Here is a 24,547-nt window from a genome sequence, read left to right as displayed (position 1 = left end):
TTTTTCTTGTCTCTCTCTCTCTCGGTCGTAAGTGGCAGATGAATAATTTAGCCTGTAGGATGGAAGTCCCTTCGCCCTGGTCATGTGCCACTCTTCTCAATCGGTGTGTGTGTGTGTGTGTGTGTGTTGCACGTGTTTGTACAAAGAGGCAAATGGATGATGATTTGTGCTTCATTTCAAGCTGCACATGGCCCTCATTCTTTCTCTCAGGCCTCATTAGCTCATAATTGTGAGTCTGTGTGTGTGTGGTAAAAGGGAACTGGGTTGTGTGAAAACTGCTCTTTTTCCTCTCTCTGTGTGTGTCTTTAGTATCATTTGAGCTCCTCGTAAGACCGCACACGCTTGACACAAAAATATCTGGTTAAAATTAGGGATGCACCGAAATTTCGAAATTCAAACAATAAATGTCGTTTTACCGTTTTACTCAAATTATGTATGCTTGAATAAATCTGTAATGAAAACAAGTTTACAGCTTATTGTCATTTAAATATTTATATTTCACAAAAAAACAGGAGAGACACAATTCTGTTATTAAAACGGCCTTTAAACAGCCCTTATTTGATTATTCATTTGTTATTTACTTTTGGTTTCAGTTCATGGCCGAGTGCATCCTAAAGTTTCGGTTTCGGCCCATTTTTTTTTTTTTTCATTTTGGTGCATCCCGAGTCGAAATGATCGCACACTAGACGCTATTGAAATGTTTGTTACTGATAGTGTATTCTGAAGGGCATGTGCTCCAGATACATATTTGTACAAAATCACATATTTACATAATGTTAAAGGATATGTTAAAGCATGTTTAAATATACTTCTACCATTGACCTATGTCTGTGACGTATGACATACCATGAGAACAATTTACCTTGGTGATAAACAAGCATGATATAACAAGTTTACTCATTTACACACTATTATGTTGTTCCAAATTTACATGACTAACTAGATATTTAGAGAAATGCCTGTTTTTTCTATACAATGAAAGTTAATGGTATCCTGTTTGGTAACCAACATTCAAAATATCTTCTTTTGTGAACTAGCATTTAGACTTAAAACAAACAGCATGAGTTCTCTACTATTTTTGTTATACTTTTTTAATCTGATGGCTTCTCGTCTCCTGCTGCCTCATGGGATAGCAAAGTGTCCACTGGTAGCACACTTCGGAATCTCAGCACTCAGCAGATGCAATAAGTCATCTGGGGATTGTCCACCTACTGTTTCATGAATACTGAGCATTGGGACATCTGACATCCAGTCTTTTGGCATGCTGCACTTTGCATACTGAATTTTTGTCTTGGTTTCCAGTGAAAAACTTCCTTAAAATAAGACATATTTACTTTAAAATTTTAAGATAGAGAAGGTTTTGAAAGAAACCTTTTATGCTCTCTAAGGCTGTATTTATTTAATCAAATACACAGTAAAAACTAGTGTTGTCACGGTACCAAAATTTCAGTATTCGGTACCGATACCAGTTAAAATTCACGGTTCTCGGTACCAATTTCGGTACCAAAGCTTAGTTTAAATTTACATATATTTAAGTGTTTATCACGGTTACAAGTATGGAAACTGTACATTTGTATTATAAACACTTTAGAAAAAGATTAGATAAAATGACCTAAAATAAACAATAGTATACACTAACACATTTTTAAAGTTGTTTGTAAAGTTTTAATCCATTATTTATTTAATGCACAATGAATTAAGTGAACAAACATGAACAATCAGGTGTTTGTAATAAATAACGTTTTCAAACATTAATTAATGTTGTAAAAATATATTGTTCACTCAATGTGTTGATAACTAAGTAATGTTTATGAATGGTATCTTTGTAGCATTACCATAAAACATGTTTTATTTGACTTGACTGTCCTTTTATTAATCTAAAACTGCATTCATATTTAATTTTAAAAAGGCTTTTTAAACCTGCTGAGTTATAAAGGTAAGAATACGCCTAGAACTGGCACTGACATTAAATGACAATACTAATACCATAGTACTCTGGTGTCGGGTAGATACTACTGTGCTCATGTACTCGTAAAACTACCCCGAAAGCACTTTAGAGGCCGTTCACATGTCGCGCGTGTTTTTTAATTATATTTTTGCGCGTGCTTATTCTTTCCAAAGCGCTTGCTCTCACGCGGCGTCTGTCGTTGCTATGCAACGCCAACGAGTTTTTATTAGGAGCGCGCTTGAATCACGCCTATATTTGAAATTGCGAATTTGCATGTAATCGGCCTCTTATGGCAACGTGACATTAGCCTAATCCAAAATATTTCCATATGTGGCTCTTTCCTCCTTTCGTTTCAACAAGTGGATTCAGAGAGAGAGAGAGCCATATCAGCGTTATGAAGAGGACGCAACTGTGCACGTTTCAGACATCGCGTCTAGAACAGAACTGGACGAACCTGGTATTCGGTACCTAGAAAAGCTGGTACCGTAACATTTTTTTTTTTTAGTACCGACTTGGTACCGAAGTACCGAGTTTTTTGACAACACTAGTAAAAACAGATATATTGTGAAATTGTATTACTATTTGAAATAATTGTTTTATATTTTAAATTGACATGTATTTGCGTGATGGAAAAGCTGGATTTTTAGCATCATTACTCCTGATTAGTCTTCAAGATCACATTTTCCTTCAGAATTCATTCTAATGTGCTGATTTGTTTTTCAAGAATCTTATTATCGATTTTTTGCAGTGTATGGATGCAGGCATTGATCTTTGGTGCTCATATGGGCGGACACGGTTTGAATTTAGCCTACTTCTTTGAGCCAAGGTCCCTTTTTATTCCCAGCTTTCCTGTCTCCTCTCCATTGTCTCTGTCAATAAAAAGTGGAAAAAGTCCCCAAAAACAGAAGGTACAGTTTCACACTTCCAGACATCTGCGTATGCGAATAAACATGTTTACTGTACGCGCTAGCCTAACACGCGCATGGCCGCGCTCCCCACAGACCCCCTCCAGCTGTTCGTCTCCATCTGTTCCCACCCCTCAATCTTTATTCCTCTCTGCACATCAGCTTTGTCATGAATGATTCTCATTCACCCACTGGACATCTTCGTTTTCCTGCAAACCACGCATTTACTCCGATTATGTGGAGTGTGAGTGATAATAAGCTCTGCAGACAGAACCTGAATGCTTCGTCATCTGTCCTTGCGATATAAAATGAAGGTCTACTCACACACACACACACACACACACACACACACACACACACACACATTCAATTGGTAGTCACAGCGCGTTGTCTGCCATCTAAACTCTCATTCTGGGCACTCGTCTATCACTGTCCACACTGAACAGTTTTTCTCCCAGGTTGGAGGGATGAGAAGCAGGAGCTCACTAGATTTAAGACAGCCTGTGTGGGTGTGTGTGTGTGTGCGTGAGACAGGATGATGGGTGACAGGCCTCTGAATAGTGGTGTGTGATTTACATAAACTGAGTGTGTGTGTGGCATGTCACCTGCAGGCGGCAAGCACAGAGAAAACACAGTTGACACACAGCCTCTGTCTTTCATTGTGTTTAACATGCCGCTTTAGACCTTAATACGGGCAGATGCTGTACTTAAAGGGACACTTCACCCATTTGCATTAAGCTTTGTACCTTTAGAAACCCAGTCATATTTTTGAATGGTCATGGTTTATTTCCTTATTTTCCCCTGAGATGGGAGAAATAAGGATTTAAGTGTTCCACTTCCTGCTTTTTATGACGTAAAAGTCGTCATTTTGCACCATAAAAAGCAGGAAATCCCATTTCTTTGTATAAGGGTTGAGACTACAAACACTAGCTCATCATTTATCCAGGGTGTGGGACTCACTCACGGTACAGACCTATTACAGATCAGTGGGTGGGACTTCACTTGCAGATACTGAAATCAATATCAGCCATCTTGTTTTGAAGCTAAGCTAACAAGCGCTGTGGAGATAGGAAGTTACGACAATGACGGAAGAAACTAAACATGATATGAAAGAAGAGGATTTCGAATTCCTGCTGCTTGAATCCGATGTTCGTGGCTATCTTTACGAGCCGCAATAAAGTGAAGAACAGCTGAGGCTGATGGAGGAACAGGAGTATAAAACAAATGTATAAACAAACAATTTAAACAACAACAACAAAAATGTATTTTTCCTCCTCGGGGTTGAAACGTGTCATATGGCTTCTCATATTTGTCGTGTTTCCAAAATATTTTAGTTTTATTCTACAAAGCTTACAACTAGTGTGGCTCTTGTCCAGCTCCTTTCCCCCTCCAACTTCAGCTTTTAAGAAGGTGTTTGGATTTCGCGCTCAGTTACTGTATGTGCATGCCACAGACGGTCCGGCCACTGCACTTCCGCACTTCAGAGTTCCGCCAATATTACGTTATTATAAATGTATATCTAAAAAAAAAAAACAGTTTTCTTTTTTTGAAAATTGATTTTTGACAATCGATAGCATTGATTTTTGACAATCGACACCCCCCCCACCCCCACCTCCTATTTAGCTCCTATTATTTACATATAGGTTTCAGTGAATCGAGGAAAAGGAGTTTTCCCGTAATACTGTACTTCATTCCCTAACTCGGGGAACTAAGGTTATGCGACTCAAGTAGGTTTAAGACAACTAGTATGTACGGTATGATTATATGGTACCATACATGTACACCCTTACAGCCTTTTTATTAGCGTGAAATTAAATACGGCATCTACCTCAATCTCTTCTGTGCTTTCAGTTTATTATTGAATCTTTCTATCTTCTATCCCCTTCCCCTCTTTCTATTTACACACCGTGTTGCTATGTTAAGGTGTGAAGTGTATGTGTTTAGCATTCTGATGGACACCTGACTACCTCTACACATCAGTGTAATGACCTATCCACATTCTCCATCCAGAGAGAGACGGCGAGAGGGAGATTTTCAATAATAGGGCTCAGTGGTGCTAAACGCAGGCTCAGAAGTAATCGCCTCTGTGGTCTCTCTCACACACACACACATTCGTCTCCGTTTGAGCACCTGCGGAAGACAAAAAAGAGACACGGTGGGGTCCGCAACACCACTTGTGGGAAAAAAAGCTTCAGTTTGTCTAAATTATTCTTTTTATACACATTTATTTATACAAGGTATATTATTAGCATTACAGTCTTAGTATTGTGTTTCCTCTTTCACTTTAATGACAACAGCACTCAAGTTGAATGGACTCTGATGGTCTGTACAGAGTTAAATGATCAATGTCACAAATTACTTAGTAACCTATACATTTTTAATCCCATATTTGTGGACTTTTGAACCATGTGTTCCAGATAAAAATAAGGAAGTAAATGAGATTTCTCATAAAACATGTTTACTTTTTTAAGCTCTTTGTTTTCAATTTGCGAGTTTCAGTATTTTCAGCTGGTTAGCAGTCAAACTGGTCTAACTAGTTTTATACCTATGATACTTTAGGGGTTTTTTTTCATTCCGGTCTCTCTCTTAAGCTCATTTAAACTAGAAAAATTGTTTCATTTTCTATTGTCAGTAGTGTTGTGATGCATGAAGCACGGCTCACATAGAAGTCACTTTCAAACCAAGCAGTTCTCTTTTGGTGCGAATGCTGCAAAACTCCAACCTAATGTGAAATCTGTGTGGGTAATCTTGCACAAATCCCTGTTGAAATGACATTAATTCAACCGCAAATTTAGTGATTAACAGTAAATGTTTTATGAATGAGTTTTAAAACTTTATGCTGTGGATAGACTTTTATAATATCATTGTAGAGCAGTGGTTCTCAAACTTTTTTTGTCACGCCCCCTTTAAACCATTAAAAAATTCTTCCCTACCAAGTAATTTCCCTAAAAATAAATACTGAAAGATTTTATAAATTGAAAAATGTGCAATGAAAAACACCTGCAATAGTTTTAACTTTCTAATGTCGTTGAATCATTGAAAAATATAACAGTTAATGAGAGAATAATAGATCAGAACATAACTTTTAATTTAAATTAAAAAATCATTTTTAGTATCCAAGGTTATTTTCGTAAACGAAAACCGAAACTAAGAGACAAACTAGTGGTCAAAAAAACATTTTTGTAAACTGAAATAAAATAGAAATTTCAACATAATTGAAAAACTAAAACTAAACGAAACTAACATCAGTAATTAATAAGCTGTCGTCCTGTACCGTAAAAAATTACTTTTTTTCCATTCCACTGCGTTACTTTATTTTTCAATGTGTGACCATTGCGCTCGAGTCTTTGCATCATTTCGTGCATGACATGACACTCTAAAAACGCAACACACTCAAGTTAAAATAACTTTTAAAAGAAGTATCTCTAAGCCTTGTGCGTTTTCCCCATTCCACTGCGTCTTTTTTCCGTTTTCAAAGCAAAACTGCTTTCTGTGTGAACATTATAAGTATTTCCATCATGACTAGACTTTATGCAAATACAGCTGTACCTTAATGCCAAATAAGATAAGCATCCCATGTGAAACTAAACAAGATACCACACATATTAGACAGGATACCACACTAAGCAGAAAATGGAAAAAAACTAAGTATGTGATTTTTAAAAGATGCAATAGACAAAAATTATAAATTGACCAATTCAAGAGTAATGTTTAAAAGGATTAATCATTGAAATAGCCTTTTTCTTTTTCTAACACACCTTGTTTAACAAGATTTCATTATTATGAATTAATATGAACTTTTTAGTTGCATTTGTTTGGTTCTTTGTTCAAGTTATTTTACTTTTATTAAGAGGTTTGAAATAGAAATGTGTTAAAACAAAATAAAAACTAAACTAAAACTAACAAAAACATTCATAAAACGGACTAAAACTAAACTGAAATTTGAAAATGATATTAAAATAAAAACTAATTTAAAAATGCAAACCAATAATAGCCTTTTCAGTATCACTATATTTCAGTATCATTATTTCATTTGCGAGCAATCTCAAACTCTCGCAAATGAAATAATGAAACTGTAATAATGATACGCAAATGAAATAATGAATCTCAAACTCTGCCAGACTCTGCAAGTCTCTGACATATACAGTACTCCCATGGTACTTTCTATGTTTTAGGTGCAATTTTCACTTTACACCCGCACTGACGTGCGCACACGGACACACTCGTGTGCTGCTGAATTTGCTCTGTCAGGGTTATGTTGGATGATGAATGCTTCAGGCAGAGAGCGAGCTGAACGTTATTTTTTCATAGATACTTTAACACACACTTGCGCACACACACATTTAGATTCGCACACCCTGACTGAGATCAGAAACATTGGCCTACTTGCTGTTCGGTTGTAACCTCATTTATCATTTTGTCATCCCTGAACTCCTAGACTACTCCAGTATGTGCTAAATTTCTCTCTGGCCGCGCTCGGCGAGGTGGTCGCGGGTCATCTGAATTTAGCCGGACAGAAGTGAAGGTCGTTTCCTGTTCTCATGGCCTTTTCTCATTCTCTTTCCAGGGTCTTTGGCTCAGCGCGTGAGGGTGGATGCAGAAGTCGAGTCATATCCCGGCCAGGCTGTGACACTGCGGTGCCATTTTCCGAATCCAGGCGACACCCAGCTCACTCAGGTCTGAAATCAACTTCATGTTATCTGCCAGTCTTAGGCAGAGTTGTGAAACCCAAACGAACAAGAGTTTGTAGAAAGAATGTTTGTTGGGTTCGTATTAAGAACTTTCGGAAAGTGTTTGTGCTGTTTTATCTGTTGGTCACCTGCTGAATTTGTTTTCTCCGGGATGCAGGTGTCATGGATCTTTGAACAGACTGACGTAGAGAGAACCAACATCGCAGTCTTCCATCCAAACTTTGGGGCAAATTACCCTGACAAGTCCCCTCTATATGGGCGCGTCCGTTTTGTAACAAACCCGCCCACTTTGGAAAACCCATCCATTCAGATTACAGATGTGAAGATGACAGATGAGGGACGATATATCTGTGAATATGCCACCTACCCTTCCGGCAATGAACAGGGAGTGTCTTCACTGGTCATGCTGGGTGAGTGTGTGTTTGTTTGCACAGGAGAAAAGAAACAAAATTCAGTTAAATAATTAAAGATTTATGAAGAAAATTTCAACAACACATTTTTATTATTGATTAGATGAAGATTTGTGTGTATAGCAGCACTATGCCTATGCCTAGTGTGCATTCATAAAATTATATATATTGTTATTATAATTGATAATATATTCATTAAAAAAAGTAAAAGCGTTTTTTTTTAAAACACGATTGTGAAGTGACAGCTTGGTTGTGTATACAATTATTTATTAAGTTCCAGCCTTATCCTGCTTCAAAGAGTATGTGCGTTTACGCATACTCAGACTCACGCCTGTGTCCGTTTGTGGGCTTAAAGGGGATTTATAAATGGTATTGTCAGATCAATTGTGCTGCTGTTAATGTGTGTGAAATGTGGCAGTAACCTTGGCCGGGCTCTTGCTCGCTCGTCCCCCTCCCTTCTCTCTCTCTCCGCTATTGATCTGCCTGCTTATCATGCTGAGAGGCCGTCGCTTCCCTGTCGTTCCCCGTCTCCCCTGCTTTTCTCCTTTCCCTCTCTTTGATGTCTTTCTCAGAGCGAAACGTGAGTACAATGTGAGCGCTGTGCTAGCGTGTGGCAGGACAAGCCGATCTGTGATCTTCCCGTCTCCACTTCCTCCCCTTACCCTCCTTCACATTATAGCATCAAAATAAAGGTCAAACTCTCTCTCTTTCTCACAGCTAAGCCAAAGAACATGGCTACAACTGTCACAGTTACTGCCGGCACAACCCCGGTCATTGTGGCGCGGTGTGAATCGTCCAATGGCCGTCCAGCAGCGGCCATTTCTTGGTCAACGGCGCTTAACGGAAATGTGTCGACGCCGATGAAGACGAACAATGCGGATAATACGGTCACCGTCCAGAGCACCTACATGCTGGCTCCGCAGCCGGCGGATAATGGCAAAGACATCAGCTGCGTAGTGTCGCACCGCACCATGTCCAAGCCTGACACCTTCCCGATGAAACTTGTTGTTGAATGTAAGATATCAATCCGATCATTTACTACACTACTGGATACTACTGATCCAAATGCTGTTACGCTAAGCATTCCCTGTTGCTATAGCTGATAATTGCTGTAGTGAGTCATGTCTCAATCAGTCCAGGCCAGTAATGTGTCTCAGAATATGCCAGAAATTAGTAAAGGTCATCAAGTAAATTACCCTGAGGCTTTACAGTGCTGCTTGGACCAGAAACATGAGCTAAGGTGTCAATGAGGAGATCATCAATGAGTCAGCTGACAGACCGTATCAGTGTTCGATTTACATCTGACTTCAGTGGTGCAAGGCTAAACTCATTCATAAAGGCTAGTTGTTCGATCCACCTATTCACTCTGTCTTTCTTTCTTTATCAGATCCTCCCCAAGTACAGATCGTTGGGTACGATAACAACTGGTACAGGGGCCGGACAAGTGCGTTTTTGACCTGCCAGTTTGATGGAAACCCCCACCCCACCACTGTCACCTGGAAAACGTGAGAATTTCTTTTTTCACTTTCAGTTCTGTTTAGTCTGAGCCTTAATTTGGGTTTACACTGTGAAATTTTAGGCACCTTTTTGCTGTTTTTCTAGGATTGTAAAAGGCTTTGATCACTGTGTGCAAGGTTGTCCTAACCTGCTCCTGAAGGGCCACTTACTTGCAGAGATTAGCTCTAACACACCTGTCTGGAAGTCTCTAGCGATCTTGATTGGCTTGTTCAGGGATGTCCAGTCCTAGAGTCCTAGAAAGCTATTTTCCAGTCAGGTTTTGCTCCAATCCTAATTAAACACACCTGAACGAATCAATGCTATCAGGTTTACTAAAAGCTTCCAGTCAAGTGTGTTGGGGCAGGTAGGAGCTAATCTCTGCAGAACATTTGCCCTTCTGGAGCAGGAAACCCCTAGCCTATGCAAACAATCTCAGTATCAGACAAAGTTCAGTCAGTGTCAGTCGCACTATGAGATGTCAGTTGGACGATTGGGACCAAAGACATGGCTATGATGTGTCTCATTGATGTTGCACAGTGTAGCATGGCTTTTACTCAACTTCATTGGGAATATATCGTACAATCTGACAAGAACTATTGGAAAAATACTTAAAACATTTGAGTGTTAACCTGGCTTAAGATAATGGCCACAAACCGCCCACTGTCCATTGACGAGCCCAAAAATGGAAAGCACTTTCTCAATATGGCATTCTCTATTCTAAATCAGCTACCATACCAGTCTATTATTGCGGTATCAATAATTTCAAATAAACCCACCTCTAAAGGCATGATAAAACAAACTATTGTCAGTCAGATCGGTTCTTCCTGTCTAAGTGGGTGGTTCTTGGCCAGAATAAGTCGCAAAGTGAACCGGGCTTTTAAGCTGAAAACTTGTGGTAATATTGTCTGAATGTTGTCCCACAGTTTGTCCGGTCTGATGCCTGAAACAGTGCAGGTGCAGGAAAACCGCCTCGCTGTCCAGAAGGTGGATGACACAATAAATACCACCTTCATCTGTGAGGTCAGGAACAGCTTGGGATACGCCAGAGATCAAATCACCGTCTTTGTGAGGGGTGAGTCTATCTATAGTATTTCCTAAAAGGACCCTCACATATTTATACAGTGGTGAGTGTGAGGTGGTGACAGAGGAATTAGTTGGATATTTAGACTCAATTTCAGACAAGGGGTTACAGATCAGACATAAGGCAGTTTGTTGGCACTATCATTGTCTGCATGTTTGTTTTATTCTTCACTCTATTTGTCCTCAAGATTACCTTGCATGCACTGTCATCCCTCAGCATTCAGCTGTTCCTGTCTCTATGGTGGCGTTTTTAATGTAGTCTGAGACTTTTGTTGATATGGAATATGTGACATAGGCTCTGTAGAATTCTAAAGGACATTTTCCAAAGAAAGGAGTGTGTGATTGCAGATGTAACTGTGTTTGGGTGGGGTTAGGTTAGGTTGAGTGCAGCTGTATTTGGGTGTTTTTGAACAGTGTTTTGACAGTTTTCTGTTTAAATCATCGTTCTTTTATATTCAGAAATAAATCCTTTAGATAAAGTCAATATGTTGAAGGTATGCGAGTCAATATGTTGATCACTTGCTGCTGCATAGTTTTAAAGCAATTTCACAATGCGTGAAATTATGTCGTAGTTAGAGTTTCCTCACACACTCGGTCAGTAAGATTTTCATGTTTTTGAAAGAAGTCCCTTATGCTCACCAAGGCTGCATTTATTTTATCAAAAATACAGTAAATCATGTAGATTGTTAAATAGTATTAGTTAAAATTAACTGTTTTTGTTGTTTACGCCCTAATTTTTTTGTAGAAACTGTTTTTTCAAGAGTCTTTGATTAATAGAAAATGTAAAAGAATGGCATTTACTTTTATAACAATGCAAAAATCTTTGTCAGTTTTGATCAATTGAATTTGACCTTGCTAAATGAAAGTATGTATATTTTTAAAATTCTTTCTGACCCCAAACCTTTCACGTTGTATAAAATGCATTTGAGTGAGCGTCTGGACCCACTAGTTAGTAAATTGTCTTGTGTTTCAGTTGGGCAATCATAACACAATGTAATATGATTGGATTTCATGAATGTAATTTAATTGTAACCATGTGGCATTTGTTTCATTTGGTCTTTATTGACAAAATCAAAGTTAAAGTATGCTTATTTGATTCCATTAGGATTCTTCCATTTTTTTTAATTAACTTATACATTTTTTGAATATGGCAACTTTGAATTTATCAGATGGGGGTTGGTTCGATTTGTGACCTCTGGTAAACTACTCTTGCCCTTCCCATAGCTTTATGGCCAAAGTGAGCGCTACGTTTGATTGTCGTCATTGCAAAATTGTCCTCTTTTGGCTTTTTCTGGCCCGTTCTGATGTTCTGTGACAGGCTGATGGAATAAAATATCCACATGGTTGACTGCGGAGAGACTGAGCTGCTTTAGTGCTGAGCAAGACTAATAGCTCTTAGGTAATGTGGAGGAAAGGTGCTTTTCTCTCACAACTTGGGTTTTAAAAGCCTTCTACCTTCTTCCATTCCCCTTGCTATCCTCTCTCTCTCTCTCTCTCCCCCCTACATACGTGTCCTTGCAGATCTGTCTGGCTTTGAGGCAAATCTTTGTTCACTTGGAAATGTACATTCCCCTACCAAACACTAAACTGACAACATCTTGCCTTCCCTCCAACTTTGGTCCCTCCCATATTCTCATAGAGTGAAAACAAGAGAAAAGGGCAAGCAGGAAGAGACTGAACTAAATGAGGAGGGTGGAGCGGATGAACGCTGGAGGCATTTCAACCCCCCGGGAACCTACGGCTCTCCCATCGCACGTGCATCCTCTCGCTCTCCTCTCCTCTTCCGCTCGCATCACTTTCATCCTCTTCACTTCAAACTTTCTCGTTTTGTTTTGCCTGAGCCACTTCTGTGCCTTCCAAAACTGCTACCCACCCTCCTTCTCCGACCCCCCCCCCAACAAGAGGCTCTCGGTGAGGATAAGTCAGTCAGTGCTGTTTCAGCTCCCGGCCTCTTATCCTCCTCTGTCAAAGGAAGAGCGGAAGGGAAATGCTAATCAGCCCCGTAATGCAGAGCCAGGCTGTGTTGTGCATGTGCGGACAAAATTCGTTGTGTTCAGTTGGCGTTCGCGGCATGTAGTGGAGGAATCAGGTGCAAGAGGAGATATGTTTTGTGGAGCGCCGCGGGAAGTGGTTCTGCCTAAGTGCAGCCGTTTTGACAGCCATGAAATGGCCACTACCTTCTCGGTCGCGTGGCTGTTTTCTCCCCCGGCAACTATCTCCATGGTGACTAAGGTCGGCCCGCACAGATCTTGTCTCGGTGTTCCTCCTGAAAGCACGAGAGCGGTACAGAGATACCTCTGAGCATGTTTTGTAGCTCCACCACTTGAGCCAGAGCAGGAATCCAAATCGTTTCTCAACACTGTGCCTCATGTTGCTCTCAGGCTAACCTAGATTCAACCCCCACTCTCTCACTCTCACTCTCGCTCTCCGCCATCGTTCAGTTTCAACTCTAGAGACACTTGTCATATTCTCCATCCAGCAATCATGAAAAAAAATCTATTCCTCTGCCTTGTTCTGCTCTCTTCCGTCCAGTGGTGTGACGGAAAAAAGAAAAGAGGATGTGATTTTCTTTTTTTTTTTTTGGTCTCCTCTGTCTAGAAAAGCTCCATGAGCTTCATTCATCCACTCAGCCATTCACTTAGAGTCCTTCAGAGCGGTAATATGTACATTTATTAATATACTGCCAGTACTTAGAGAAAGATGAAGAGACTACATTAGTGGTAATACATTATAATTAGTGTTGTGCGCTAAGGCTTGGGTGAACTATCCCTTTAAGTAACTTTTAAAGTTGTGATGTAACAGAAGTAGCAGCAGATCTTTCCTCCAAATAATGACGTACAACGGAGTAAATAGATTACCGATAAGTCTCTTTTCTCACCGGAAGGTCAAGTTATAACAATTTTGAAGTCAAAAAAATAAAAGAATGTATGCCTGGATAAATCATACATGATAAGATCAAAAAGATGCAGCCAACAATGGATAATGCCCCCTTAATAACTTCCTATGGGGAAGAAAACATTCAGATTATTATGGATTCGGTACTACTTCAAATTTTGGTGCTTCTTGGTCAGTGCCTTTGCTAGAAAGCACCCAGAATGCCCTAGAAATCGCATAGCAACATGCTGAAAACCATCAGAACACCTTTTCGATTGTGTGCCAACACCCTTGGATTGTGACTACGACTTCGGCACGGGCAAGCACCCCTCCGAGGCTGTGTGAGCGTGAAATCTTCCTTAATGAAGCCATGTAGATCGGTGGGTGTGTGTGGCCGCTATATGATCATACTGTCATGTATAATTCAGAAGACTCAGACAAGGCAGTGAGAGATTGACTCAAAGATCAGAGCAACACGCTCACTCCTGCTGAACCAGTGGGAGCTGGAGGTGTGTGTGTGGGAGAGAGAAGTACGCCACAGTGGGTGGCTAATGGGAACATTGCGACTGAGGCAGTCAGACATTATTGTGTTCCTGTTGTCTCTCCCGTTAGCTGTGTGTCTGTGCGAGATGCACAAGAAAACCGGTGACAATCGATAAAAAACCGTTGAGTTCGAGATTATGATGTTGTTTATTTTGGGTGTTAACACATGCACTGCTCTCTTTCAGCAATGCTAGTCACGTCTTCACACCCTCACCTCATACACACATTCGCTGGGCAGTGAGGAAGAAGCTGTGCGCTGTTGTGCGTTTGTGGCTTCAAGGCCGATGCGTCTGTCTGCTGTCTCCCCTGTCAGTCCCAGCCTCCCCTCTTATGCCTTCCATCCTCTCATCTATCTGTCAACCAGTCATCCGTCCCTTTGTCCATCATCCTTTCTTTTCTGTTTTATGTGAAACTGCATGCTGGTGCTGTGTTTCCTTATTCATTGTGCAGTTGTAATTGTGAATTCTGCAAACTGACCTTATGGAAAGCAGTTCCCCTTAAGGAATTGCACATAAATGTCACTCTCCCACATTCATTCAACATAAGCCGGGCAAGACTAGTTTTCTAAACGATGTTTGACTTGCAATTCTTATCACCCGTCGTCTGTGAATTCATGTACCGATTCGACGGGCTAACATCCGTGTTTATTACAGAGGTGAGAGTGTGTGTTTTCTAGACGTGATTTATGGTTTTTAATGAATTACTTGTTGATGTACCTTTTCATCTATTATTAAAGCCCTATTTAAACACAAACTTCACAATGGTTTATAGACGTGGCTGTTTATAATAAACCCACATAAGTGAACAGAGAAATCTAGACGAGTATCGTAACTGACACTGATATTAAAATGGGCTTTGCAGTTTCCGCTATTTTGCCTCTTTTTTATCATTTTATTTGATTTAAATTTCAAATCACAAACTATACCTGTGAAACACAAATTTCTCTAACGTAATAATAGTCCATGAAAACTAGTAAACTGGAAATAGTTTTTCATGAAATAGATGCCCATGAAAACACTTACATTAGATGTTTGTGAATGATTCAGTGTTTTTGTATTTGTATTTGCATCTTTTAAGTGAAAAAAATGCACTGCACTGACTCTGATGTTTTTGTTGTTGTTGGATGCACTAAACAAATATGCTCTTAACTGAACGAGTGTCTGTTTGGAGTCTTAACAAGACTCCGGGGAACACACTGAACTGGAGCCATCACATGAACAAACTGAAAAACTAGGGCTTTAACGAACTAATGAATCTTACTTGTGACCGAGAATTTAATTGACCGACTTTCGGCCATGTCATTTGTTCAGTTTATGAGTCAGTCTCGTTCACAACAAGTAGAGAAAAATGGGTGATAAAATATTGTCAAAATAATTTGTCAAATGTGTATACACAAATTCCAATAAAGGGTAATAAGATATTTTGGTGTCTAATAACAAACTTGTTAAGGTGAATTATTTAAATAATCATTCATATCACAAAAAAACAAAACAATTGTTGACACTTATCTAAAAGGGTCACCGAAATAATCTTTTTACTGAACTGTTCAAACGATTGAAGTCACATGAATCAAAATCTCCACTTTTATTGAACATATCAAAGGGCTGGTCCCTTTACAGTATTTTTCACTTGACATGAACCAAGGTCTGGTACTTGCTAGTCAGTTTCAGGTGGCATTTTTATTTTAGGGGGCAGGACATTTTTTATTCTAGAGAGCATTTTATTGGACCGAAATCTCTGTAGTACAGGATGAGTCATCAATATTTTTACTTCAGCGCTAGTGGACATGGACCGAAAGGCAACAAATCTCTTTTTGGTTTAGATTTTTCCTTAACCATTTAATTTCCATTTCCTTTCCATGAATCTAATTCTGTTCTCCTTTCTTTTCTCTCTTTTTGACCTTTCCGTCTCTAGAGCAATCACCTCCCTCCTCGAATGCAGGTGTGATCGCAGGCGTGATCTTCGCGTGTCTTCTGGCCATCGTATTGTTAAGTGTCCTCGCCTACTTCCTGGTAGCCCATAATCGCCGCCAACAGCATGGTTACCGCGGCACCGGCAAGCCAACCGGTGCTCCCTACGACTCCTTTACCCGCCTCTTTGGCTCTGCCAAGTCAAGCAAAAACGGTACCGGAAACAACGGGAACAACAACACGCCCATTTACAGAGGAGATGTGGGGCTTAACGAGAAAACGGCCAATCAGGGCATGCATCCGGGGGGCGTGGCTCTGCTCGAGACCACGCGCACTCACACAGCGGAGGATATCCTGCTAAGTAGAGAGATGGATGAGGTAGAAAGGAAGAAATTTGATGAACTGGAAGAAGAGGATGAGCGATATGACCATTTCAGCGGGGCTGGACCCATCCTACAGCTCCGCCCACATGAAGATGACATAGATGATGACATGGAGTCCCAGAGGGATGGCTCTGTGATCTCTCGGACTGCTGTCTATGTGTAAGAGGAGAGCAGAAAGAGGTTCTTGAAGGGTGAACGTGGACCTCTTCCAGAAAAGTCGCTTTTTTCCCTCTCAACGAATATCAATTTTATTGTAAAAAACAAATTATGGCATCAAATACCACGAGAAAAGGATTAATGGATGGATGAATTAATACGCTGGATATAGCATAGGTTAAAACCTTGACGGATCGGGTGAAGTAAATAGAGACTACTAAATGCAAAACTGTCAGGCTTCCATTCCTAACTAATGCTCCGGTTGTCATGGGGACAAGTTCTGAGTAACACGAAACTGCAGATGTTGACTCTGCGTGCTATATAAGACATGCACAAACACATGAAGTTATGTATATAAATCCACTGTGCTGTTATGTAATCGTTTTAACAGGTTGTTATTTTCTGTTGATCATGATTTCACACCTAAACCAGTTTCAAACTTGATTTTCAATTGAGTTGGTTTTGAGCACATTCTTCTGCGCTACATCTCTCGTTCAGCTTGTTCTATGGAAGCGATCCTTAGGTATTGTGTAGATCATGAAAGAGTCAAACATGAGTCAAACACAGTGCTCATCTGTCTCGAGATGACGTGTACAGTTTACTCAATATCTCAATCCCGTTACATGACTCACCAGTGAATCATTTGGTTTTGGGGCTAATCAAATCAAATATTAATGAATTATGTCTTCGTTCTCACCCACAATACATTTAGTCACGAAGAGATGGCAGCACGTTTTACTGTTTTGTACAATGTACAATTTCCTTTTGCATTTAGTCACAAAACAATGTAGCAGATTGCTGTAGTAATAAAACAGCGAGTCAGGGTCACATCCTTGTTCGCAGTGAACTTCAAACCCTGCCGGAAAAGAAGGATTCAACTAAATATATTGTTAAACTTACGAAGTGATGGAACACTTTACAATATGGTTCAATTTGTTAATATTAGTTGTAGTTATCATGAACTAACAGCATTTATTAATATGTTAATTTATGAACTTGAAATGTATGTGTCAATATTGACTTTAGCTCATATTATTAAATGCTGTGGGCATACAGTATAAGTTAGTTCATGATACCTAATGCTGACAAATTAAACCGTACTCTAAAGTGTTACCAACAAATCTATATTTATTCATTGTTACCATGGCCACGGAGCTACAGTATATATACCTCCCATCCGACACCACAGTTATAGATCACGTACTGTTATTTCCTTGTTTTATTGAGGTTCCTCTCGGTCGGTGAGATACACTGCCTTGTTATAGGGAAAATAAAATGAAGAAGCTCTTGAATGAGTGACCGATCATGTGTATTGTACGATGTGAGGTGATTTGTAAACTACTGTATGTACACATTTTATTTTTCTTAAAAATGACAACAAATATCTATACTTCTAAATGTTGTAAATACGAAGACGGGGTGAATATCCAGGTCGAATGTTGCGCATGTCAACCACGGCTCTGTGCGTACAGAACTAAATGAGAGCACATATCACATATTTATATCTGTAATCTAGTATGGAATACTAGTTCCACCTGTACCGAGTTCAAACACATTCACATATGGAAGGTTTCTAGTTTGAGTGTATGTGTGTATGAGTGAGTCAGCGTGTTAAATGGTGTCTGACTCGAGGGAAGTGAGTTATTCCTCTCAGTCTCTCAGGGTCTCGCACACATACACGGTGTGATTCAAACTGGACACTACTCACACACACACACACTCATATTCCTTCTCTGAACTTGTGCTCTGTTCCCGAGTATCAGAGGGCATATTGGGTACCGTAGTGTTGTTTCCCTGGGCTTCCATCTTGATTCACTGACCCTATTAGTGCCACGTCTGGATCAATGCCGCTGAAAAGTTGAAGTTCTCAGTCTGACATAGGCCGGTTGACGCGCTCTGATCCACCTGGCAGCGAATAGGCCGGGGTTTCGACGCAGCTTAGTTTACATCCTGATTGAAAGGTCAGAGCACAATCAGTGAATGTGTGAGTAGTGGAAGTGATTTCGTCACTCGTGCTCTGAGAGGCAGAACGCTTTAGCTCCTCATTAGAGGAGAACGCACTGACCTTCCAGCTCGACGTCTCCACCAGGAATTCCGTAATGAAGGAACGGATGCCTTGAGAATATTAAAGAAGTATCCTCTGAGATGCGAAACGGCATAAGTAGATTTCCAGAGAGTGCGGAGTCGTGATGTTACGTCTCCTCAAGTCGTCGTTTCTCGTCGTCTGGTTTCGATGGTCTGGTACACACATGCACACATTTAAAAGCCTTAATGTCACCAGTCACAAACCATTCCTCCTGTGTACATAATATAAATATATAAACATGGTATAAGACTAAACGTTAATGTCACATCCTTGTGTATTGTACTTTACTGCTGAGAGCATGAAGGATACCTTGGTTTAATTGGTATCGCTTTAAATAATGTTGAATTTGTTCGCATTTTTGATGCATTAGGTATCATGTATTACAGCATTTATTAACCTAGGTTAGTGATAATGTTAATTTGGGGATAGTGTTAATTTAAACAACTTCAAATCTTAATTTTATAATAATTTTAATTCTTTAAAATTATGGCGAAATGAGGATTCATCTAGATGAATAAATGCTGTAAAAATGTTCACTGTTACTTAGTGCATTAATTCATGTTAACATATTGAACAATATTGTAAAGTGCTATTGAGTTGATTTTACTATTGTTTGTTATTTTCTATTTTTTTTTTTTAATGATCTGTGCTTTAATAGTTTTTTTTATTCTGAGTGGTCTATTGATGCCTGTAACGTGTTTGTGCTGTAAACTGTTGAGCAGAGCTCTTGAACTCTAATGGACACACAGAAAACACATCTATACTACTAAATGCTTTATCGCCTTGCGTTGCTTTGCTTTTAGGATTTATTTTGGTTGTCTGAATGTTTTCTCAGTCTTTGTAATTTTGTCTTTTTTATTTTATTTGGTTGCTTATTAAAGTCTTACAGATATTTGACTGATCTTGGTATGTGCCTGAATGCTCTGGGGCTCAATCATTTCCTGCAATGTTTTCATTCAGGTTTCTGGGTTGTGAATGAATAGGTGATAACTAAGTAACCTGTTACAGATCACACCGCCAGCTGAAATACAGCTAAATGGGCCGAGCAAGAGAGCGGCGCAAAGCTTCCACCATAAAGCTCTATTTTTACATCTTTGCCCTTTGTGAAGCAAAATATGCAGGTACGCTGGGCAAAACATAATTTTCACGCAGTTAAGGCATCATATTAGTTGGAAATAATGTTTTTGTTGAAAGGAAAACATGTTAAATCAAACTAATAGTCCAGTCATTTTAAGCCAAAATGGGGGTCAACCTTGAACATATTGCAACAGAAGCAAACTCAACTGATTTTGTATCCTCAATATGTCCTGAGAAAGGAAAAAAAGCCCCGAAGAATCCCATTAGGGGAAAGTTTCGAAAAAGACCCAAATATATTCCATTCATTCACCTATTCATTCTTTTTCTCATGTGAAAAGGGTAAAAATTTTAACCTTTAGGGATATCATCATGAAAATCACAGAGTTGATTACTTACATCAAGACAAACAAAAAATGTATTACAAGTTTTTTTACAATTGTTTGTTAACATGGACAAATGGTGCATAATCTAATTACATGTTCTAATTCGCATAATTACCCAAACAGATCTAAACATTGGTTATAGCTGGTGAAAATGTTTTTTTTTTTTATCTTGTTGACGTATAACAGTGAAAGACTTAATGTTAAGGTCTGAATGGAACCCATTTAGGCTACCCATGAAGATTAATACAGGAAGAAGTACTTTAGAAACCAGCCTTTATTAAGCCTCTGAGGGAAGACATGGGTAAGGAGAATGCAGAAGACAAAAGATAGGTGAAATAAAAAGTGTCTTGATCAAAAAATCGAATTACGTACACAAAATGCACTCAATGCCCAAACCTCATCTCTGCCATAATAATTAATAAAGGCTGGTTTCTTCCTGTATTAATGTTCGTGGGTAGCTTAAATGGGTTCCATTCAGACCTTAATATTAAGTCTTTTACTGTTATACGTCAACAAGATTCAAAAAAACATTTTCACCTGCTATGCAATGTAGGCCTGTTTGGGTAATTATGCAAATTATCTAATACAAATTTATGTTATGCACCATTTGTCCATGTTAACAAACAATTTCAAAAAACTTGTAATACATTTTTTGTTTGTCTTGATGTAAGTAATCAACTCAGAGATTTTCATGACGATATCCCGAAAGGTTAAACATTTTACCCTTTTCACATGAGAAAAAGAATGAATGGGCGTATGTGAATGGGATATGTTTGGGTCTTTTTCGAAACTTTCCCCTAATGGGATTCTTCGGGGCTTTTTTTTCTTTACTCAGGACATTTTTGATGATACAAAATCAGTTGAGTTTGCTTCTGTTGCAATTTTTTCAACCTTTTTTCATAAAATGACTGGACTATAATACAATTTTGTGAATGTGACAACCAAGTAACATAACAATAGTGATAACTCTATTAGCTTTCACACTAAATAAGATTCAATAATATTGAATTCTGAACTCATAACTGAGATGTAAATAAAAAGTCTTTAGTTCTTAGAGTTGTTAAAATTGTGCGATATAATCTCAGAAGTGCGAGATATGAAGTCAGAAAATCGTGCATTTCTGAGAAAGTCTGAACTTCATGATCTTAACTAAAAAAAAAGGTAGGCTAATTACAACTTTTTACAATATCTCACAATTTTGACTTTGCTTTCATAGTTTACTGGTGTTCATTTGCATGCATACAGCTTGTGTGAGGCAATCTTCAACATTAATAATTGGATTTCGTATTCATTACTTTTTGTTGCATTATCCTATAATCTGTTTTCCCGCCAAGTCATATTTTTATCAGGAGTATGTTTCAAATATCATATGGTTATGAAGCACATTCTTGAGTTTGTCTTTGTTGATGACGAAATCAAAAACGCCTTCAAAGCCTTTCCAAAGTCATTATTTTGTCTTAGTTTTTGTTTGTCTCGCATTCAGATGCATCACTGAAACCTGTTTTTACGCAAGTCAAAAAATAAACCACACGCACTATAAAAAAAAAAGAATGTGGTAGAGTTCGTATTCCAGTTTCTTCCCTTTAGGTTATGAAGTTGACTGTCTCAGCATAGTTTAGCCTTACAGGAACTTTGCTCTCAAAAAGCCTCTTTGTTTACACCAACGCAACAGATCTCGTATCTCAACAGGTTAAAATTTAACCAAGAGCACACTTTGTGGAAGAGAGGGGGGAGTGAAACCGAAAGAGTTGGTGTCATGATAAAGGTATTCAGCAGGTCCTCTCAGTGGTGTGTGTGTGTATCAGCATCCGCAGGTGACCCTGAAAGAAATGTGCCTGTTAATGCAACAATAGACGTTTTCTTCCAGAAGTAGCTGTGCCCTAGATTCTTTCCTTTCCCTCTCTTTCTCTTTCAGTTGACGGGGTCAGAATCTCTGGTCCTGGCACACTTGTCACTGTCGTTTGGAGTTGGAGTTTTTTTTTTCTCAGCCATTTAGCCATCTGCCTGCTCTAATTGCTCTGAGTTGCAACCTGGAGTGAAGACCAGCTGCCTCTTTCCTCTCTTAGTCCGTCTCTCTCTCTCTCTCTCTCTCTCTCTCTCTCTCTCTTCCTGCAACACTAGGTGAATGTATCATGATAATAGCCTTATGTTGCAGTGTAATGGTGTGTTTCACTTGTCCTGAGACACAATCATGGCCTAACAGAGACGTGAGCTTAAAGGTGAGCTCGGTCATTTTTTTTTTCTCTCATTGAAAATGCTTTAGCCTTAAAGGTACAGAGCACACAAAAATGAACCTTCATGCCATTCTAAACCTGTAAGATTAACCTAAAAAAATTGTTTAAAATGGTTTGAAATGGGGCTTCAGTCACACCAGTAGCTTAATAAAAGCTGGTTTATTTTATATGATACAGGTCACCGAATGGAGGTTGCCCTGTTGAGATCACATGACCAGCGGCTCTCTTCATCTTGGTAACCTTCCATCGGACACTTTTGTGTTAGTAATAGTGCATTTTTACAATGACATTGGTAACCAAAATTCATATGGTATTAGTAAACAAACCAGTAAAATGTCATAATAGTTTAAATGTTTTTTAATACTGATTTGTATTTTTCCCTGTCTGCTAACTTTCACGCCACAGGATTGTCAGTAGTACGCATGTCCAGTAAAGCCATTATATTTGTCCATTACAATAATACAATTCTTTGTTTCTGTAACTGAATTCCGAAACCAGATGTGGGCTTAAACGTCAATGCGTCAAAACTACATTAAAATCCATTACATTCTATTGGATGTTCACTAGTTTAAAAGTTTAATACACTAAAACATACAGTAATATTGTGAAATTTAAAATAACTGTGTTCTTGTTTAGTACATTTGAAATATAATTTAATCCTGTTTAATTTAATCAGCAAAGCTGAATTTCCAGCATCATTCACTGTAAAAAAAATGTTTTTTAAGTACAATCAATTTGGATGTTTAAGTCATTTCAACTTAAACTACATTAAACTGACTTAAAAATACACTCACCTAAAGGATTATTAGGAACACCCGTTAACTTAATGCGTTCATTATTGCAATTATCTAATCAACCAATCACACGGCAGTTGCTTCAATACAAGACAATCTCCTGAACTTTAAACTGAATGCCGATGTTGTTGATGCTAGCGGTCAGAGGAGAATGGGGCTGACTAATTCAAGCTGATAGAAGAGCAACTTTGACTGAAATAACCACTCGTTACAACCGAGGTATGCAGTAAAGCGTTTGTGAAGCCACAACACGTACAACCTTGAGGCGGGTGGACTACAACAGCAGAAGACCCCACCGGGTACCACTCATCTCCACTATAAATAGAAAAAAGAGGCAACAATTTGCAATAGCTCACTAAAATTGGACAGTTGAAGACTGGAAACATGTTGCCTGGTCTGATGAGTCTTGATTAGAAAGTTCATAAGAACAGCAGTATTTGGTAACATAATAAATGTGTTTACTGTCACATTTGATTAAGTTATTAATTTCTTGCCGTGTCATTTTTGGGGCTGTGCCTGTAACTGAGGGTACATGCCCCGTCAATGGTAGTCCGGGATGGATTTAGGCTAAAAGGAGTTCATGAGATCATGCCCTGAAAAATCCCCCTCTCTAAACCACAGATACAGAACTCTATTTAACTCCTGTCACATGCCTCACATGTGGACGCGCAGTTAATAGCCAGTGACGAGTCTGATCCGAATGCTCTATTTTTATTCCCTGTCATGGAGAGGGACGGTTTTGGAAAGATGAAAAAGCGAGCGGAATGAAGGCCCGAGCGAGGATGTGCTGGTATGATTTGGCCCTAAAGCTGTGACACTTCCGTCATCTGTAGTGTTTCTGTGAATTGGACATGTGTGCGCACGCACTCGCGCTCGGTGGGAGATTGGATTGACCCGCGTTGCTCTGAGCTGTCAGGCTGTGAGGATCGTCTGGTATCCCTTGTTTCCCGTGGGCACCCAGGGGCTACGACATTACACACAGAAAACAGATGAATAGATAGATTAGGCCCGGCGGGGGTTCTTCTGGTGGCCTGTCTGCCCAGATCAATTTCTTTGATTATGGGTGATTGATCAGTGTGTACTGGAGAGCAATTCAAACTCGGTTTGCCACTCTTCCACGATGGGGTTGTTACCATGGGTAGAAAATCCAGTGACCTTTTACACACACTGACATTTAAGTGAAATGATTAGTGGATGGTGCCACCGATTTAAGAGAAGGCAGAGCACATAATCAATCAGTAGGGATGATAATATAGACCCAATCTGACATAGGAACACCAGAACTAGTCTGTGTTGACTCTGTAACCATTATCCACTCTTGGCTGTTACCTTTTTTTTTTTTCTTCTACTTTTTTTGTCTGGTATGCTACCTCAAGGTTCCGCTTATGAGCTCAGACATACGATGAGACGACGTGCAGTGGCCAATTTCATTATTCTTTCTTTATCACCTACTGACAAAGAGATGAAGCTTTTGTAGTGCTAGTGCAACAAAATGAAGCTGAAAGGACAGCACATGTACTGTAGGTGTGTAAGTGATGCTTTAAGCATTCTATTCATACATAAATGCACAGTTTGT

General features: G+C 39.2%; 1 protein-coding gene across 2 annotated transcripts in view; it reads left to right on the top strand.

The window, feature by feature from the left end:
* Positions 1-24,547, top strand: part of LOC120484351 (poliovirus receptor homolog) — a 79,069-nt gene that overhangs the window by 23,183 nt on the left and 31,339 nt on the right. The window contains exons 2-7 of one of the 2 annotated variants that reach the window (XM_039679461.2): positions 7,421-7,530; positions 7,702-7,954; positions 8,672-8,968; positions 9,342-9,459; positions 10,375-10,523; positions 15,863-19,384. In XM_039679461.2, the coding sequence (XP_039535395.2) occupies positions 7,421-7,530; positions 7,702-7,954; positions 8,672-8,968; positions 9,342-9,459; positions 10,375-10,523; positions 15,863-16,404 (1,469 nt within the window). In that variant the 3' untranslated portion in view covers positions 16,405-19,384. Of the gene's footprint in view, positions 1-7,420; positions 7,531-7,701; positions 7,955-8,671; positions 8,969-9,341; positions 9,460-10,374; positions 10,524-15,862; positions 19,385-24,547 lie in introns of those variants that run through there. The other variant, XM_039679462.2, reaches the window with a different exon arrangement.

This window comes from Pimephales promelas, chromosome 12 (genome assembly GCF_988280905.1).
Source record: "Pimephales promelas chromosome 12, fPimPro1.hap1.1, whole genome shotgun sequence".
Lineage (NCBI taxonomy): Eukaryota > Metazoa > Chordata > Actinopteri > Cypriniformes > Leuciscidae > Pimephales > Pimephales promelas.
Note: the sequence above shows the minus strand (reverse complement) of the source record. Positions and strands in the feature narration are given on the sequence as shown.